Source organism: Curcuma longa, chromosome 13 (genome assembly GCF_044706935.1).
Source record: "Curcuma longa cultivar G26 ecotype Majalengka, Jawa Barat chromosome 13, ITB_CL_G26_1.1, whole genome shotgun sequence".
Lineage (NCBI taxonomy): Eukaryota > Viridiplantae > Streptophyta > Magnoliopsida > Zingiberales > Zingiberaceae > Curcuma > Curcuma longa.
Window position 1 is genome coordinate 9388945 of NC_133873.1, and position 20967 is coordinate 9409911.

At 34.0% G+C, this 20967-nt stretch overlaps 2 protein-coding genes across 4 annotated transcripts; both read left to right on the forward strand.

Moving 5' to 3' along the window:
- The first annotated feature begins 1502 nt into the window (after positions 1-1502).
- LOC141843882 (large ribosomal subunit protein eL20z-like) lies at positions 1503-7674 on the forward strand. Its single transcript, XM_074731904.1, has 4 exons — positions 1503-1734; positions 6039-6114; positions 6709-6823; positions 7425-7674. The coding sequence occupies exons 1-4, from the start codon at positions 1545-1547 to the stop codon at positions 7482-7484; spliced, it is 441 nt and encodes a 146-aa protein (XP_074588005.1). The 5' UTR covers positions 1503-1544; the 3' UTR covers positions 7485-7674.
- Positions 7675-9096: 1422 nt separating this feature from the next.
- LOC141843886 (rac-like GTP-binding protein 7) lies at positions 9097-10639 on the forward strand. Of its 3 annotated transcripts, none has more exons than XM_074731907.1 (7): positions 9097-9195; positions 9271-9358; positions 9437-9546; positions 9661-9724; positions 9944-10012; positions 10045-10160; positions 10541-10639. In XM_074731907.1, exons 1-7 carry the CDS (start codon positions 9097-9099, stop codon positions 10637-10639), a joined length of 645 nt encoding a protein of 214 aa, XP_074588008.1. The 3 variants fall into 3 exon arrangements, with proteins under 3 accessions (XP_074588008.1, XP_074588011.1, XP_074588010.1); XM_074731910.1 differs by having other exon boundaries at positions 10099-10160; XM_074731909.1 differs by having other exon boundaries at positions 9944-10008; positions 10095-10160.
- Positions 10640-20967: the final 10328 nt, after the last annotated feature.

Below are 20967 nucleotides of genomic sequence, written 5' to 3' on the forward strand. Positions count from 1 at the left end.
AGGGTAGTTTTGAAAATCAATAAAAGTTTATGAGGTGCAATGAATATTTACTCTTCAAATTAAATTAGTTTCATGATTCTTAACGCATGATTGACTAAGGATGCAAGATGCTAATTAAAAATTGCAATACCCACTCAAGATGCATGTAATTAAATTATCTTTAAAGTGTAAATAGTCTCAAAATTGTAACGATATGATATAACCTGAAAAGATAATTTTTTTAAGATTGAATCATTATGAATTATATCCGATAAAATTGTAAAATTGAATTTTAAATATTTTTAAACATAATAATACTATTTTTATGTTTATTTCAATAGGAATACAACAATTAATTTGAAATTTTAAAGTCTAAGTTAAAATTTATGAGTGAATTTATTGATTTAAATGAAAGATAATGATATATATAATCAAGATGTGATGATGATCTTAAATAATAAGAACAATAATAATAACATGCTCTCCTGTGGAATGGTTATATAAATCTTGTTATACCATTAGACTTTATCTGATACTATATTATTATTTATATTTAATAAAATTTATTTTATTTTATTTTTATTTACTAAATTATTTTTATCTTTCTCTATATTGTTTAATTGATGTGTGTATTTATCATAGTTTTATATCGCCTAATTAAAATATTTATAATTGTTTAAATATATATTTGTATCATTTAACATCTTAAAAATTTTTTTAATAAGTGCAATTTTATTTTTTTTTAATATTTTTCTTTTTTATTTTGTTCATACTTATATGTTCGTATATCTATTTTAATATTTTCATTTTCTCTTTGTGTGTTCAAGTTATAATTTAATATTTAATTCTATATAATATAATAGATCTAATTATTATTTTTACAAAAAATTCTTTTAAGTGATCGAGATATTAAAATTTATATTTTATTATTTAAAAAAAATTATAAGCCTTCTTTCAACATTTCTAAATGTATGTCTATGCTTAGGGACAAGAGGAAAATAAGAATTTAAATTTTGAAATTTTTAAGAATATTTTTAATGTATAAATTAATTTTGAATTTTTAAAATCGTCTATTTTTATAATTATTCAGATGAAATTTACAAGTATGGATTATTAAAAAAATAAAAAAATAATAATAATAAATGTCATATCTGGCATCGATAATAACGTGTTCTCGTTCTCCCGTCGTCTCGCATCTACTTTACCGACACGTGGACTCTGTATCAACTATCCAATCATCACTTAAGTACACAGTTGTGTATGGGCCCGCTTCGCCAGTTTGTCTAGACACGTTCAAATTTCGTGAATATGACAGTAAACTCGCCTTTGCTACCTAACACAGATTACCACCCATTCCATTTAACTGATATCCAATAGAAATTCGGGTAGGCGCAGGAGTTAAATGTAGGTACGTCGACAAGGCCAGCAAGGAGCCGATCTGTCTCCGTCCTGATTAATTGAGACCGGGATGTGGTAGGTGGGAAGGCGAGAGAGTGGCTTAAAGGAAGAGGGCGAACGCTAGGAGTGGAGAGGAGACGAGGAGAGCAGAGTGCGGCAAGAAGGCGATGAGCGAGGAGGAAGGTAGGAGCAAGGGGCAGTATGGCACCTTCCAGGGCGCCCCCGACTACGCCCAGCCGGCGATCGGCTTCCCTCAGCCAGTGCCACCGCCGGGCCTCACCGCTTCCCGCCACGTCCACCCGCCGCCACAGCATCCTGGGCCTCCTCATTACGCCCAAGGGTATCAAGCCGTCCCTGGTACGCTGACCTCCTCAACCGTTTCCTTCATCGCGTCGGTATTTCGGGTTTCGTAATTGCTTGATCTTTGTGGCAGATCCATCAGGAAATTCTAATTTGTGATCTCGTAAAATAAATTATGTTTGCTGGATCATTAATGGATTATCAATATCTTAAATTTGCTTTTTCAATATTGCTAGGGAAATGAACTTAATTGGATCGAACTTTGGCCTAGAGAATCTAAGAAACCGAGATATGATTGAATCATGTGATATGTATCTTTGATATGGTTTTCCATTACCTTCATGGATTATGTATTGGTCAATAGAGAAAGGAGATCTTGGTTTGGTTGTATAGGAGGAAGAGAAAAATCACACTGTCTTTGATTCTAGAAGGAGCGCATGGTCAACTTTGATTTGGGAAGGAGATGCTTATCAAAATTGAAGTTGACTCGAGGAGTAGCTCATCAATCAAAGTCAACCATAGCGTGATAATCTAATTTTTATTATTTATCACAACTAATTAAGATAATGACAAGGCTAAAATTTAAGAATGCATGTAATATCAGAAAAATATTATTAGGTAACAATATCAATTACGATATTTATTGTGCCATAAAAATTGCTAGATAACATGCATAAGACATTTTCATTGGATACAACAAAAGCGCACACACAAGGGTAATAACGACACCATAATTTATTAGAAAGGAAATAATAAAAACATTATTCAACTATGTATAAAGTGTAAAAGCAACAAAATAAAGTATGTCTCATATTGTCAAAAAGACACTCCAATAAATAAATAACAATAAATTGGCAGAAAAGTCCATAATTTTGTGTGGAAACCTCTAACTTTGGTAGCCATGATGGCTTATAACAACAAATGTAGTAGAGGGTTTAACAATTTGACACCCTTACCGTCTGCCTTAGGTGATCTAGACAAGTATAACAATAGGATGTTACTAAAATTTCCACAATATGCTCACAAGAACCCATAGCAAAATGACAAGCAAGTACAAAGTAAGAAAAGGTAAATGTTGATGCACCATAACACCATGAGTCTAGACACGACTATAAATACACAACTATCATCTATTTCACTATGCTTGTGCACATAACTCATGAATATAACCAAAAGAGGGTGGAAATCCCACATCACTAAGGTATATGATCACAAGTCAAGTATTAGTGGTTCTAACTGTAAGTTGTCAATAATATCTTTGACTTCATGTGACCCTCAATGAGGCCTTGGTAGCTTGAATTGTTATGTGCTCTATTAAATGTTAAAGTTAAATAATTCTAGTTAGGCATCTACAACCTTAATCACCATTCATCCTAAAATATTTAGGCATCAATGGTTCTAAAGTCACAAACCACACTAATTAGGCATCAATGGTTCTGTCCATCATGCATTTTGTTGTTAATACCCAAACAACACTCTGATCATTAGCATAAAAGCCATCGGATGAGCCAAAATACATGTAACAATTCTCACCATATTAAAATGATCTCATGTAATATGTATAAGCTAATGGTCTACAAATGTCATGGTAGGTCTATAAAATGTATGATAATTGGAATATCTGAAATGTGCCAACATCAACAAAAGAATAACAACACTATGCATACATCAAGATAAAAGCCATATTTTGAATGTGTATTAATATTAACAACTAACATGATAAAGTAGGTAAGCATGCTATGAATGTTAGATCGTGTGACATGGCTAGAGGGGTGAATAGTACAACAAATAACGAAAAAAACTTTGCATGCTCATTTTTTTTTGTTGTAGATTGCTTATAATGGCCATGGAATGAAGCAACACTCTCCGTAGAACTGATTATGAATGTTATTGAAATTTTGAAGCTTTCCTCCTTTTATAAAATCTCGTTTTCTAGAATTTGCCTTATTAGTTGACTGCCAAACAATTATCAATCGACTACTAGCTTTTAGTCGGTTGTTAATCTCTATCAATTGACTTCAACACACCACGCCATCCACTTCGCTTGGATCTTAGATTTGGACTGATTTTCCATCGATCGTGTCATCAGCCAACTTATATTCACCATCAGTTGACTCGTTCACTGCTTCATTTGGATTTATACTTGTTCATCTGCTGAGTGGTTTATTAGTCGACTAGTACACATCATCAGCCTAGACCAAATAAAATTGTGATCGAATCCTTTGGATAATGACCTTGTGATTCGCTATGTCATTAGCCAACTACTACTTACCATTTGTCAACTGCACTCTAAATCTACGACTACTCCATTAATTGACTATTTTATTTGTTGATGGATTCTTTGATTCCAACTACGTGTCTTAGGATTTCCTCGTAGTATGAGTCGACCTTGATTTACTAGGATATTATCCTTATCTAGTATCCACTTGACCTTAATCTATTATGACTTCCCATACCTAGAAATTTCTTGTCTTTGAGACTTGGTTGATTGCCCAATGTCAATAACCTTTGACTCACTAGGACTTCCACTTGCTTAATCTTAGGTCAACTTTGATCTACTAGAATTTCTACTTGCCTAGAGTTCACCTCAACTTCTACTTGCCCAAACATTCAGTCTTTCTTGACTTCTTTGGATTTCCATTTGCTTAACTTAGGTCCACCTTAACTCGCTAGGATTTCTATCACCTACCGAACATACAGTCCTCTTTGATATGTCAGAACTTTCCTTATGTGTATAACATCTAGACTTCCATAACCTATTAGGATATCACCTAACAAACATCCAATCCTCCAATCTATTAGGACATTCACTTATGTGCCTAACATCTAGGCCTTCATGACCTGTTATAACTTCTAGTGCTAACATTGGTTGGACCTCTTTAGTGCCAAATATCTAGTCTGATCCACTTGGACTTCCCATCAATTAAGTGTTTGTTCAACCTTGACTCCACGAGGCATGCTTTACAATGTAAGGTTGAAACTTTTCATTAATCATGATGGTACAATATAAACCAAATTCTCCTTTGGTTACTCCCATTTCACCTTGACTCACCTTCTCTTGAGTTGATCCTCTAATTTGATGATTTTACCGCTTTACAAAGGGTTGAAGTTTCTATCTCGATTATGAGGATTTGTTGATATTTAAAACTTGATCAAAGTTATTTCTTCTTGCCCTCTTAGTTGAAGCGTTAAAACATGAAGAGTTTTAAGGAAACTTTGATTGGAAAAGAGAGGCATGGCATTGGTCTGCAATCCCTTGTCATTTTATTAAGGTACTGCCAAGTTCTAGAGAGGAAAGAAACGCTAAGCTTGCTGCTTTTAGTAGAAGAGAGGGTTGATGTTGGGCATTCCAGCTTGCTTGTGGCCCTCAAAAGAAGGCTCTCCTTGGCTCCTGATTGATGGAAGAAGATGGTGCTCAAGGAAAACACCACTCGAGGAAGGGACATCACAGCTCAAGGGGATTGCATTAGGAGAAGCCATGAGGACATGAGAAAAATATATAAAGGGAAGGGAAGATCTCGATCGCTGATTTATAACTCTAGCTCCTTCTAGATCATTTAGGTAGTTGCCATGATTCCTAATCGGAGAGCTCAGCACAGAAAATTCAAGTCAGAGGGAGATGCTGGATAGTTGGACAATTTTCCAAATTGGAAAAGAAGATTGCTGTTTTTTTTTCCAAATAAAAGTGACTGGCATGATTTCTTGGCACCTGCAAGAAATCTTAAGCAGAAGGCCTCACATGCCTCAAAGAAAAGGGGGAAAAAATCAATACCTTTTCTTAAAAATCTATTTTCCCATTATAACTTAACTGAGCCTGGTTCAGTTCAATTAAATTGTTCAGCCCACCTAGATTCGTATGGTTCAGCTCTTATTCAATCTTGATTTGAGCCCAAAATGCATCAGAACCTATTTCATCATCCAATGAATTCAATTATAGATCAATTTGAATCAAACCTCAAATTGAGAAAAATTAACTTATACCTAGCCTACTTTCTATATATAGAAAGAGGGTATAACAACTACAATCTACTTGTGTACAGTAAATTTTCATTGCATGCTATGTTTATTCTTTTTGTCTACGCATCAAATGTCCATCACTGATTTATCCTGCAAGTGTTGAAACTCATGCTAATTACATTACAATTTTATATTTGTTATTGGTTTCGTGTGCCCCTCAATTGAAGTGCAATGACTTTTTTTGGGTATACTATTTCTTTCTTTTCTGTGAAAATTGAATGTTTTCTGAACTGAAAACTTTCACAATACTAATAATGTGAACTTGGTTCTGTACGAAGTTCCTTTTAGCCATTTGATTAAACTTTACCTTTGTTTCGGCTATTAATTTGCTGATTATTTTCAAGGTTATGAACCAGTTGAAGGAACACCAGTTAGACTGCCACGTCTCCCTTGCTGTGGTTTAGGCGTTGGTTGGCTTCTGTATGTGAATCTTGCTTTGACTTTGCTTAAGTATATGTGCATGCATTATCTATTTCTACTATTGTGTAAATCTGGGGTGATAATTAAGGTCAGCGAACTATAAATGAGTTGTATGCAATTGATCCGTGATCCTTTTAGTTCCTATTTGAAAGCAAGTTTTGAATAAATGAACCAAAATTTATTAGCCAAACTGATTCATTTAAGAATTATGTTGATCCAACATGATTCATCTAATTGAAATTATAATAATATTATAAATTTATATATTCGACATACAAGGGCACAAAAACAAAGATTTATCCCGCATGTGTTTCATGGTGTACGAGTGCATGCGGTGAATGACAAAATATCAGTATATATATCTAAGAAATGGCATGCTTGTCATGTATATGTATTCATACATGGACTCAAGGTTGGTGGTATATGCATTTATGCTAGTATGATATACATAAAAGAAGAAAAATAAATTGGATGAACAGCATGTGTATATACATTGTATTAATTACCTTTCTCTTTTATCTTTGAAGTTATATATTTGTCTAATCTTAAAATTCCTGAATGCTAATCAACTTATCCTATTTTTCTTTCCGGAAGGTTCATACTTGGTTTTCTCCTACCGGCTATTCCGTGGTATGTTGGAGCTTTCATTTTAGTGTGCATCAGAGTAGACTACAGAGAGAAACCAGGCTTGGTTGCTTGCACAATTGCAGTAAGTCAAATTTGTTATAATGATTCTTCCATGCGGTGTTTCCGTGTTTTCTTGTATATATATATATTTTCTTTATTGCATTTACTACTTTGATATATTTGGGTTTTTTATGATGCCAATTTAATTTCCTCTTTGTACATGGCAACTACAATCACAACTATATTTGGCACATGCTTGCATAATCATTATTCCAAGAATTGCTGATTGGTATTTGCCTTGATGAATTCGAAGACAAAATCTTCTTTTCCTTTGATTATTTAAAGATTCTAATGGGTCGATTTTCCTTCCAAGATCTATCAACAAATCACTAAGTTAGATGAAAGCTTAGACAAAGATTCATGTTTGAGCTGTAAAATTTGTAGAGGCAACGCCAATGGGTTGGGTAATTTTAGTTTTAAGCTTACTAGTAGTTCTGATCATGTTCAATTTGAGCATCACCAAAATGATTCAACTGTAGACAGATTCAACTAAATTTACTGCCTTATTGTGCGACTTCTATAGGTATTTTTCACTCGTGAACAATGAACATATCTTATATATTTTCTTCCTTTACTAGTTTAATGTTTCTCTGCCATCGAAGGTTGATGTTATTGTATGGCAGGCTGTGCTCGCTGCAATTGCTGTTATTATCGGTGCAACAAAGGAAGCTGATGTGTGGTGAACAAGTAGCATGATGTGATTGTGTATAAATATTCCAGACCATATATATAGGTGTGTGTGTGAAAGCTGGCCTAAATGTCACTGGGTTCGGAAAATGGGAAGAGCTATTTAGTACTTCCTGAGTGATTCATGGAAGAAAAATCGTTACTCCTGGTACTGAGTTTTTATTAGTATGATGTTATTTATTTGAATCCTCTTGCATTCTTGTACAAGGTCTACAAGCTGCTGCAATTGTGAAGAGAAGATAGTTTCTGCAGTGTAGTCTCATGCAACCTAAAGATATTTTGTATTCCTGTCCATTGCAACAAGTCTGTCCCGCAATAACCAACTCAATCATGTTTTGGGGGCGACATTGCAGTTTGCTATATCAAGACAATGTGGGTAAAATCATCACAAATTCAGTTGTTGCAGAAACATAGATTGATTCATTAGGTCTAAAACTACTTGTGCAGATTGCATCTGATCAAAACTAGATCACCTTATTTGTTACTGCACCAGTGAACACAAATATTTGTTTCTCTATGAGCACAGAGTTGCTACCAACTCTTCTCCCACAAGCATCAGGAGGCCTCAAAAAAATGACTAAAGAATACTCCCCAGCTCACCAGGGTTTTCTGGGAAGAAAGCAAAGCCAATACTCGTTCACATATCCATCAAGATTTGCTTCACTCCCAAGTTTCCCTAGTAATGGTTGCACCTTGTTGGCTTGGCATAAAATATAGATTAAATCGAAATAACTGATTAAATTTGAAAATTTGATTCAATTAATTTAAAATTTTAATTTTTATTATTTTGATCATGATTAAAAATTTTTAAAAATTAATTAAATTGAATTGTATTAGTAAAATATTATATTATGAGCAGTCGATTGATATATTTGAATTGATATTTAAAAGAGAATTTTTTAAATCACAATTTGATTTTTAACTAACTTGATTGCCTAATATTAATCGATTGATATATATCAGTTGATAAAAAAGTTTCAATTGATTCGATAATCGATCGATTTTATATCGATTCAGTTTATTTTATTTTAGTGGTGAAGTTGGATTTGTTGGATTTGTTTAAAAAAGGTTCCATCAGTTGGATTTATTCAATTCGATCTGTTCATTTTGAATCAATCGCCATCATATCCTCACTCGTAGGGTAATTAATTAAGCAAGCTAAGAGAGAAGGGAAGAAGGGCAAGACACCTTTAGATTACACCTCCCTTCTTCCTCACTCAACCAACAAACTCTCCTACTGAGCTGAGCTAGTCGATGATCCTTAGAGCTACGTACTCTTGCACTCAAAGCTAAGGAAAGACAAAGCAAATGGCAAGATATGGTGCCGGGCATCATTGCCCTGTCCTTCAAAGTCCAAAGTATGATATCCCTCTGCTCTGAACTGAACCATGAGCTGGTCTCTCCCAGTTGGTGCTCATCGATGATGATTCCTTCTTATTCAAAATTCAAACACAATCCCCACCACCACCACCATCTCTCTCTCTCTCTCTCTCTTTCTATCTCAAAGGTGATTTAGCCATATATGTAACGTGCATATAAATACTAGACAGTATATTAGTTGGAGGCTAATTAAGTGAATCAAGAGTTGCAGTCATCATCCCAACGACCATGAGCGCCGCAAGGTTCATCAAGTGCGTCACCGTCGGCGATGGCGCCGTGGGGAAGACATGCATGCTCATCTCCTACACCAGCAACACGTTTCCTACGGTAATGTCCAAAAGTATATATATAGTAGTCTTGCTCCAGTGATCGTCGAATGGCTTGTGAATTATACATATACAGGATTATGTGCCGACGGTGTTCGACAACTTCAGTGCCAATGTGATCGTAGATGGGAGCATGGTCAACCTCGGTCTCTGGGACACAGCAGGTAGGTGATGAAACACATGATCAAGTAGCTAGTACTACTACTTCCCCTGCAAAAACAAACAAACAAATGTGGTTTCAGGTCAAGAGGATTACAACAGGCTGAGGCCCTTGAGTTACAGAGGAGCTGATGTGTTTCTGCTGGCATTTTCTCTCATCAGTAAGCCAAGCTATGAAAACATATACAAGAAGGTACGTTCGTAACGAACCACACTGTTGGCTGACTAATTAGCATTTGGTTTTCAATTTGCTAGCTTCTCATGGTCTTTTCCTTTTTTGTTCTGTTTTCTTGTTGATTAATGGCAGTGGGTTCCTGAATTACGACATTATGCTCCTGCGGTGCCGATTGTTCTTGTGGGAACAAAACTCGGTAAAGTTTCTCGGAGTTACGTTGGTTTTCTTTTATTAAAAGTCGTTGGGTGGGTTTGAAAATAAAAAGAAAAAGAAAAGAAGGAAAAAGATGAAATGGGGAAGAAACGAATAATTTAAAGCACTCCAACTGAACAAAGTTGGAGATGAGCTAAGCATCAATGTTTCCTCTCCTCTCCTCTCCAAGAAAGTAAAATTGCCTGTCTCAAATTTGTTGCAGATCTACGTGAAGATAAGCAGTATTTCCTGGATCATCCTGGCGCAGCACCTATTGCTACTGCACAGGCAAGTGAATCCGCTACTGTTTTTGAGTCTGTCGAGAGTTGTGTAATCAAGGCAATGCGAACTTAATGATGTTGGATTTGAAACAGGGAGAAGAGCTAAAGAAAATGATAGGGGCAGCTATCTACGTAGAATGCAGCTCTAAAACTCAGCAGGTCAGTAGAGCTGTAAATGAGTCAAATCGACTTAAATTTTATAGTATTCAAGTTAATTTATTTGATAGGATAATCGGAGCCAAGCTAAGTCAAACTTAAAATGAATTAAATCATGAAAATAATTGTTCAAGTTCAACTTTGTTTCTATTTTAAGAGTTTGAGTTATCGGACTCTCAATTTAAAATTATTTAAAACTTTTATATTTTGTGTTGCTCATTTATAATTTAATAAAGTATTCATGTTTATTCATTTAATTGACATTATGTGTACATAAGTAAAATTTTATTAAGTCAAACATCAAATTTACTCACAAACATTTGACTCATTTACCGATCGATCTACATATCAGAAACCATATTCATTTTTTCTTTCCTATGTAGAATGTAAAGGCCGTCTTCGATGCTGCCATCAAGGTGGTTCTTTGTCCACCTAAACTGAAGAGAAAGAGCCGAAAGCAGAGAAAATGCTTGATCTTGTGAATGCAGAATGGTGTTGATATTTTATCGATGAATCGCGACTAAAGATGAGCTCTACGATAGCAAAATGTGTATCTGTATCACTAATATTTGTGAATTTGTTACTAGAAAAGATTTCAATGCAACTTAATTTTCTTGTGCAAACAATGTAAGATATTATCATTGTGCTCCCATTTGGTAAGATAGTATATTCATGGTGAAGGAAATCTTTTGGGTTCTTTACAATATATTTTTAATTCTAAAAAAAAAAAGATTAAACATATACTTAATTTCTAGTATTGACCGGTGGTTTGCATTACAATCCTTTTAACTTTATTTTTGTAATGCAAATTTGTACATTAATATAATTATTAAATATCTTTATGTAAGATGTGTTTACAATGATGTACATATATATATATATATATATATATGTCTTCGACAAAACAAATTGATGAGGAAAAGCTAATTACATATGTTTTTTTCCTTCAAATAACAAAGAACATCATTAGCATCTTCTTGTCATAGACTTCTAATAGTATAAGTTTTTTTTTTATAATTCAGATGTCCAAACTTCACATGAGTAATTCTGAAGGCGTAAATTGATGCCGAACAGAATAACGATTATTCTAGAGGCGAAAGATTAGAGAAGAATTGTAAAGAAAACAAGCATGAAAAATTGGAAAAACGAAGAGAAACTACGACAGAGCCATTTCTAGAATTTTTGTTGAAATTTTTTTTATTCAATAATCAAACGTTAGCCGAAAATAGCTAAATATGCATATAAATATATCCTAAATCAAATCCTAACTTGAAAAAGCCAAAAATACCCTAAAATTTTAAAAATAAAAAATTATTATAAATAGTGAAAATATATTCGGAGCCTCTGAAAAGATACTAAATAATATTTGATGAGTCCAAAAGTAAGTCGATACGGATTGTACCTAGTACTGAATAAAGGTCTCTCAAAAAATTTTGATTAGAAACCGACCATATCTCATTATGATACCTAAGTTAAAAATTATGACCCATTAAAATTTGACTCCTTATGTATCACTCCTGCATCATAGACGATCTCCTGATTTATCTATTGAGTTAATTTAAAACATAATTTATACCTATTTAAAAATTAATTTCTAAAATATTCATTCTTATTGGATTTTGATTCTTTTTTAAGCATTAGATTTCATAGAGTAAAGTTGAAATAGTTGTTAACATATAGTTAATTTTTTAAAAAGAAATGCACACATCTTACTATCAACATTGTCAATCTAATTTAGCAGATAGAATATCACTATGGAATTCAAAAAAAAAAAGTTTGAGGCCTAAATTATGCTACATCATAAGTAGCTATATATATGTATATTTGATATGGATTATATATAGTGTTAATATAATTAGTTAAGATTATATAATTTTGCAAAGTTGATTGTGCATTCTTTGTTATGCAATATGTTGGGAGATTAATGTATTAAATCAGAACAATTTGGCTATGCAGAGATGAAAAATAAATAAATTTTATATAGCCTATTCAATTATGAATGACTTAATAGCTTGATTGATGTTATGTTGTATAGGGAAAAAGTTATACTTTCCAACAATTTGTTGATGGAGGTGTAAGGTATTATCAAAGGGAGAAAGAAACAATGTTAGGACAGTTGATGTTGTTTAGACCCGACCACGGACCGGGTCCAGCCCGAACCCGGCCCGGGTCAATGGGCCGGGTGGCCTGTTGACCAAGTTAACCGAGCCGAATCGGAACCGGCCCGACAGGATGCCGGGCCAGTTCCGGTTCAAGAGGTGTGAAACCGGCGGTCCGCCAGTTCAAAATTTTAATTTTTTTTTCCCGTTGGAACCGGCGGTTTCAACGGCTCCGAACCGCCGGTTAACCGGCAGTTCCGAGCCATTTGGGATTTTTTTTTTGATTTTTTGATTTTTTTTTCAACGGCTAAGATCATTTGACCGTTTTTTGATCAATGGCTATGATTTAGTGTCCGTTATGATCCAAATTCTATAAATAGGGAGTTCATTTCATCATTTCCACACACTTTCTCTACTCTCTAACTCTCATTCTCAACTTCGCATTCTCTAATCTATACGCGTTTCCGAGTTCCGACTCCATCTTTCGACTACAATGGAAGGAGGCCGCGGTGGAAGTTCTTCACATCGATCTCGGAGGGGAAAAGAAATAGCGCACGAGGACCCCAACATTCAATCCACCAATGATGAGACCGAGGCCCAACACCTTCCGACGCCCGAAACACAAGGAAGTACTGATGCAATTACTTCTAAGGTTTGGGAACATCCTCCTCTAAAATCTTCTATTTTCACTAAACATTTTGAGAAGGTCACTCTTCCATCGGGAGAAATGCGTGCAAAATGCAAGCATTGCAATGCTTCCTACAAATTCCAAGCCGGCGGCGGCTATGGATCGTTAAAACGACATGTAGAAACGAAGCACCCGACAGAATATGGACTCGACTGTTCTCAAACACAATTATCTAGATTTTCTAGCGGTAGTAGTACTGATTCCGGTTTATTTTTATATTCTGATAATAAATTAAGAGAGTCATTAGCTAAATTTGTTTCCGTAGAACATCTTTCTTTTAGTTTTGGATCTAAATGCACATTTGAAGATTTTTGTAAAGAATCTCTTAATTCATGTGCTAAACGTGTTCCTAGGACTACACTTACTCGTACAATTAAAAAATTAGTAAAACAAAGAAAAACGAATTTAATTGATGAATTTAGTAAATTAAATAATAAAGTTTCTTTATGTGCCGATATTTGGAGTGATCATTGGCAAACTCATTCTTATATGAGTGTGACTTGCCATTGGATTGATAGCTCTTGGATCCGCCAAAAAAGGTTGATAGCTTATAGAGTTTTTGATGAATCACATACTGCCCATAACATTGCACAATTATTATGTTTAATTTTAGAAGAATATGGATTAACTCATAAAATATTTTCAATATCATTAGATAATGCTAGTTCTAATACCGCTTCTATAGATGAACTAAAATTTGTTTGTCAACCTGTTATTGGTGGTTTATTTTTTCATATTCGTTGTGTATGTCATGTTTTAAATTTATGTGTTCAAGATGGATTAAGACTTTTAGAAAATTATATTAAACCAATTAGAATCGCAATTTTATATTTATGGTCTCATCCATCTATGATGAAATAATGGGGTAGATTTTGTAAAGCTAATGGAATGAGACCTAAAAAATTTCCACGTCATGTACCAACACGTTGGAATTCCACATATCAACTATTACAAGATTCAATTCAATATAAATATTTATTATGTTTATTTTTTGCAGAAAATAGTAATACTAATATATATTTATTTTCACAACAATGGAATATTTGTAGTAATATTTGTGAAATTTTAAAAGTATTTAATGATGCAACCGAACAACTTTTCAGTGTTTATTATCCCACTGCTCATTTAGTTTTAGTGAATTTTTGTAGTATAGTACTAATTTTAAATGAACATATCAATAATGAAACTTTAACTTTTTGTATATTAGCTATGAAAACTAAATGGGAAAAATATTTTTATTTAATTTCTAAAATTTATTTAGTTGCATTTGTTTTAGATCCTAGATTTAAATTAGAAGTTTTACAAGAAATGCTAACTTTATACTATGACGCTTTAATTCCTGTTAAAGATCCTTCTTCTCCTGATCCAGCTAATATTATATATATTATTAGAAATTATTTATGTGATATTTATAATCAACATTATGTAAAATATGGAATACAAACTAATATTTCTGAAACACAACAACAAACTATTAGTACTAATTTAACACTTTCAAAAGCACAACTTTTATTAAAAGAACGGACGAAACGTCCACGAGGATCCTCAAGTTCCACACAGGAACTTGAGAATTATTTTACCACTTCTTTTGATTTTAATGAAGCAGATAGTGAAGATTTTGATATTTTAAAGTGGTGGTCACAGAAGGCTCAAAGCTTTCCCGTTCTCTCCGTAATTGCCAAAGAAATTTTAGCATGTCCAGTGTCAACTGTTGCTGTGGAGCAGACATTCAGTGCCGGCGGTAACATATTAGATGAACGGCGATCAACTATGTCTCTCGACTCATTGGAAGCCCAAGCATTACTCGACGATTGGACCAGAGCCGAGAAAAGAATCCAAGGAATGCAACTTTCAGAAGACGAAGCCGAAGAATTTGATACTGAAGGAACGAATACAACGGGAGAAACGGGAGGAAATGAAAGTGAGTGATGTAAAAGGGTGAAAATGTAAAAGAACTACGTGGGCTTTGATTCCCCTATATCCTAAGGGGATACGTAGGCAACTTAATAAGTGCAAGCCTTTTTTTTTAAAATAAATTTTAAATTTAAAAATTTTTAATATAATAATCTCGAACCGTCGCGAACCGTGAACCGAACCGTGAATCGGCGGTTCTGAACCGTGAATCGGCGGTTCTGAACCGTGAATCGGCGGTTCTGAACCGTGAATCATAACCGTCTTAGGCGGTTAAGGTTAAGGGTCGACCTGCCATGAACCGTCGAACCGACGGTTCCGAACTGTCGAACCGTCGATTCTGAACCGTGGTCGGGTCTAGAGGGAGATGAATAGTGATTCACTTCGTTCGTTAATGCTCGTCCGTTATTTGTTAGCACAATGGAAAATACATGAAACAAATACAAAATAAAACACAAACACATAACACCTCAATTTTACGTGATTCAAAATTTTCAGTTCGTACTTCATAACTTAGAGTCTTAGTGGTAGTATTATAATTACTATTCTTTTACTTTCTCAGAGATCTTCTAAGGTAGATAAACCTCTTATAAAAACCATTCTTACAAGCAATATAAGCAAAAATCCAAAAATATAATAGAAAATAGATATAATGTAAATGAAATAAGAATGAATCTATACTTTGCTCGTTTTGTAGTTGTTTTAGATGGCCAACTGAAGGTCTAAAATGCAGTAGTACTCTCCCATGAACCTTCCAAGAAGCAATGCATAAAATTTCCATGAAAATCCTCTTTGATAGGGTGTCGTGACTGAAATCTACTTATTAGTCGACTGATTATTTCATAACAGTCGACTATTATATTATAATTCGAACATTACTCTGCTCTATTAGTTCAATGGTTCCATTTAGCCCAGTATCAGTCGATTGACTTCCCCTATCAGTTGACTACTACTCATCAGTCGATTTCTCTAATCGATTATGAAATCTTCTATGTATTTCGCAATGTCATCAATCGACTGCTAGCATCTAAAAGTTGATTGCTTACATGCTCAACTCTCAAATTCATGGTTTAGAGTTCATCAGTCGACTACGAGACTTTATGTTTGATTTCAGACTGAAAAAAAATACTATTTTTGAAAATTATCCACGATAGTTGAGTGTTGTAGTCGATTGATGTCATAATCAAGTGTTGTAGTCGATTGATACAGTAGTTGAGTGTTGTAGTCGACTACTAAATCTTTTGTGATATTTCACAGTTAAATAGTTGAGTTCACTAATCAATTGATAGTCCCATGCATCATATTCGACTGCTCATATCACAAACCTGTTCAAATCCTAAATTTATGATTTTGGGTTCATCAATCGATTGATATTTCTATATCAATCGACTAATATCATAGTTCCAATAATACCAAGGCTAAACCCTACCCTTACCTATTATCTGATTGATTTCAACCTACTAGGACTTCCTTTGCTTAGCATCTAGTTAACCCTGAGACTTTCATATTATCGAACATCTGATTTTCCTTGATCTGTTTGGACTTCCCTTCTCATGCTTAACATCCGGTCCTCCATGACTTATTAAGATTTCACTCACATGCCTAACATCTTATCCTCTTTGACCTGTTAGGATTTCACGCACATGCCTAATATCTAATCCTCTATGATCTATCAGGACTTTACCCATACGCCTAACATTCGGTCCTGCATAACATATTAGGAATTTCATTCACATCTCTAATATCCAGTCCTCCATGACCTGTTAGAACTTTCATCATTGCTAACTATCCGGTCAACTTAGATTCACTTGGACTTTATCGTTGTCAACTTCTTATTGGACTTCTATCTATTAAGTGTCCAGTCAACTATGACCCACTTGGACTTCTCCAACTGTCAAATATCTGGTCAATATTGACCTACTTTATAACTTACTCAACTATTAAACATATTGATCAAATATCAAAATTCAACTCGAGCTTGATCAACCTTGACTTGAGGTCAATTGTACCAATAATCTCTCCTTTTTTGATGTTTGACAATATATTTAAGTTAGACTTATCTATTATCCCAATATCTCACTTCTTATATCAAAGTATAAATGAAGATTTCTTAAGTCCTTCATTCTTCTCCTTTGGCATACATAAAAAAATCTTTATATATTCCATACTAACACTTGAATGGAGGTTCCCTACCTTCCATTTTCTCTAAAACTCAATCTTGAGCATACTAGCTTTCAAAAATGCATACCTCTCCCTTATTTAAACACTCTTTTTTTAATTTCATTTCTTAATCTAGGAGGTCCCTCTCCCCTTAAGGAAATGCATCTTCTCTTCCTAGGTTATTTCACATGCCTTTAATATAGACATTCCTCTCAAAGCATGCTCCCTTTAGTTATTGTACTAATAATGTTTTGGAGTTCCTAAATCTTTAAAAAGTTTCACATTTTATATTGTGAGATTAAAAATTTAACCTTGAACCTAAACCTCCTCTTAATTCTTTATTATTCTCCCTTTGTACACCCCCTTTTCATTTTCATTAAGAAAATTTTCTTTGTATGCTTATTTAAGCATGTCAGAGGGTTAGAGATAGTTATAGTACCTAAGAGTAAACATAAAAGACTTGAAATAATTTGATTCACTTAAAATCCTAAGTAATAGTTGACTATACTATTTATTAGTCAACTGATAATGATCTACTTTCAAAGGAAATTTAACATGTTTGATATGATCCATATATATGACATGACATGACTATTATCAGGAAATCATGATCACAAGCAAGCATGTATGAAATGACATGATAATTATCATGACATGCAAAACATGATCAATATAATAAAAATTTAACATGTTAGTATAAAAATATATAGATCTCTAATCTATGCATTATCATTTAATATTACGTCAAATATAAATTTTGATATAAGTGAACCAACTCCCTCGTATGTGTAAATCCCAAATTTGATACATTGTTAGACTCTATCATAATGTATCAATTTTAATAGATTAAAAGTCAACTCCTTTTGGCATTCCATAGAACATTCTAGAATAGGATTTTGATATGATTTTTTAAGGTGAATCTCATTCCTTAAAAATACTTTAGAATGTCAACTTTACCATGATTAAATTAACTACCTTTCCAATCTAAATTGATACATCCTATACTCATTTAGTTTAGTGTGAAAGAATTATACTTTTAGAAACTCAAATCCTATTGGAGTTTCTTGAGTATTTAGATATTTAGTCAAATCAAACTTAATCAATCTTGTCAACGTTAACCGAGATCAATTACACCAATAATATTTTATCATCTCATAACTGAGTTAGAAATATACAAAAAGAAAAAAATATATAAAACTATCCATTTCATGTTAAAAGAAATCCCCTTTGCCTTTATTTTAAAATTTTAATGGTCTAACAATAAAATTTAAGTACGTATTTAATATTGCGCATCAAGTGTACAAGACATATATAATATGTATGGGAGAATTGAAGTGATTGAGCTTGAATGATGAACATCAGGGATTGGGCATGGAGGTTTGAGGAGTTTCAAATTCAAGGATGTTCATTGAGCTTGAAGAAGAAATCAAAGACATACAAACTCTATGTTGAATTGTGTATTATAATCGTGGGTTAAATTGGATTTGATTTATTGGACTAGGCTAGAATTTGGTTATCTAGAATTACTTTATGTTCTAATTGGGTTCCCTTGTGGATTTATGTTTTAAAGGCATACTTTTAAAAATTGACCCATGGAATAGTTAATGATATCAGGGGACTTTACTCCCCTTTTAATCTGATAGATCCGGTCCATACAGAGCAAATCCCAGATCTACCAGTGCTGATTTACTATTGGAAGGGTCACGCTGGCCGCGTCGATACCTGCTGACACATGTTGACATGTAGGTTTTGAAACAACAAGTCGTTCGGGTGGAAGGAAGCTCTATCAAATTCAAATACGAGGAAAAGGTGCAGTCGAGCAGCAAAGTTGTGCTAATCGACATCAGTTAAGTATTAGTTTGACTTAAAAGAATTTCCGAGTGATGTCCCAAAATTAGGGCAATTCACAAGCTTTGTAAATTGACCAAGGGAATTTGACTAGGCTGAATTAGGGTGTTCAATGGATCAACCTAAGAATAGAATATAATTTCCACAACCCACTTTCGGATCTCAAGTCTAATCTAGAGTTCTAAGAATTGTGTTTACCGAAAGCATCATTCTTTCTCAACCACTTGTTTGACATTCAGAAGTTGAAGTTGCGTGTTGATCTTCCACCATTCCATTCAACGCACCCAAAGACAAGTCTCCAAGAAAATGAGCTTTACTGCTTTATTTATTTGGAGATACGAATCAAAAAAGTTATCTATAGATTATTTTTAATAGTTTAATTTTATTCATCCAAAATCTGAATGGAACCAACTTTCTTGCTCTTTGTCTTCAATTTGTGACCTCATTAGAATCTCTTTTGAAAGGATTAAGTCTCTATTGAGTGAGCTTATACTTGAATTAACATTAATAATAATTATCATTAAGAAATCAAATTGCAATTAAATTATATAATGCTTGTAACATGAACGGGGTTTAGATATTAGATGTGGATTCCATGTGTAGATCCGTCAACATAGTTCGTTAACATTAATGAGCTGTTAAGGGTATGAGCTTTATGAGAGTGGTCTCAAGATGCTAGGATGAGCTTGGTATTGTGATATTTGACTTTGATCTTCTTCTTCCTTGGATTCTTGTCCATTAAGACCAATATTTGATTGCCGCCTAATTGCTACAGAAGGTCATTCTACTACGCTTGTAGTAGCTTCTCGATGACAAATAAGAAACAATAGCTCTAGCATTGGATTCAGGTTAACCCTCGCTTGCCATTGCATTCAGTTTTCCAATGTAGTTTTATAAATAATGATAACTAGATCCTGTAAATTTTTGATGATTTGGTAAATATACATTGATTTTGTATTTTGATTCCATTTGGATGAGCGAATAGATGTATATCTATCAATTATAGCATTGGATAGGTTAGGTTTTTACCAACATTTTAAGTTTTTCATCTTATTTCTTGAAGAACACGAAGAACGACGACAGAATTAGGTCTTCCACTGCCATTCTCAAGCTTAAATTGTCATGTGCGAGAAGCAAAAAATTGAATCTCATGACTAACAATCGACTAATGAGGATTCTCAATAAACTATTAGGTAGAAATTTGGTCACAGAATGCTATCAAACTCAATTGGAGCATTCGACTGATTCCATCAGTCGACTACTATCAAGTCTCAATCGATTGATGTACCCAAAATGGCCTACAGAATAGTTGATATCATTAGTCGACTGCTATAAGGTCTTAGTCGACCGTTGCTCATAAGGTTGCACATAGAATGTTATCGTAGGATCGATAAAAGCACTAGAGGGGGGTGAATAGTGCTTATCACTTTTTCACAGTTTTGCAGAAAATTCATAACTCGAATATAAAAAAGTACATAGCGAAAGATATTATAAAACTCAAGTATGGACTCATTTATTTTTACTTGGTTCACAGCCACTGGTTGCTACTCCAAGACCTGCAGTCCTTGACCGCTTTCGTTGGGCAATTCACTAATAAACTCTTTTTCTTACGAGAAAGAGTCTCGCCTTGACAAAAGATATATGATTGGTAACAATTTTACCATCTTAATAATTAAGTACAAATAGACGAAGTATTATAAAATATAGATTACTGAAAAATGATTTGTAAGTGCGTGCGATTGTCGATGCAGCATAATTCTGACATCGCGATAGCATCTCGGGAGCTTCGATCGCGTGTAAAGTCACCGTAGAATGATCGTGAATTGGTGCTATAGGTTCCTCCATGCAGCTGTTGGTGTAGAAAGTACCAGATGATCGAACCTAAGTTTTGATAATGACAAAGAGTTCAAGTTAAGTTTGAAAAGTGGACTAATGAGCTAAATTGAGTATGCTAGTAGCATAGGAAAATCTTAGTTGTGGCTAGGCAAAAGAAGTCATGATCTGGAGGATTGGGCAAGGAAGACTTGGTTTGGAGGATTGGACAAAGAAGACCACATTTGGAGGATTGGGTAAGAAAGTCCTAGTCTGAAGGACAGGGCAGAAA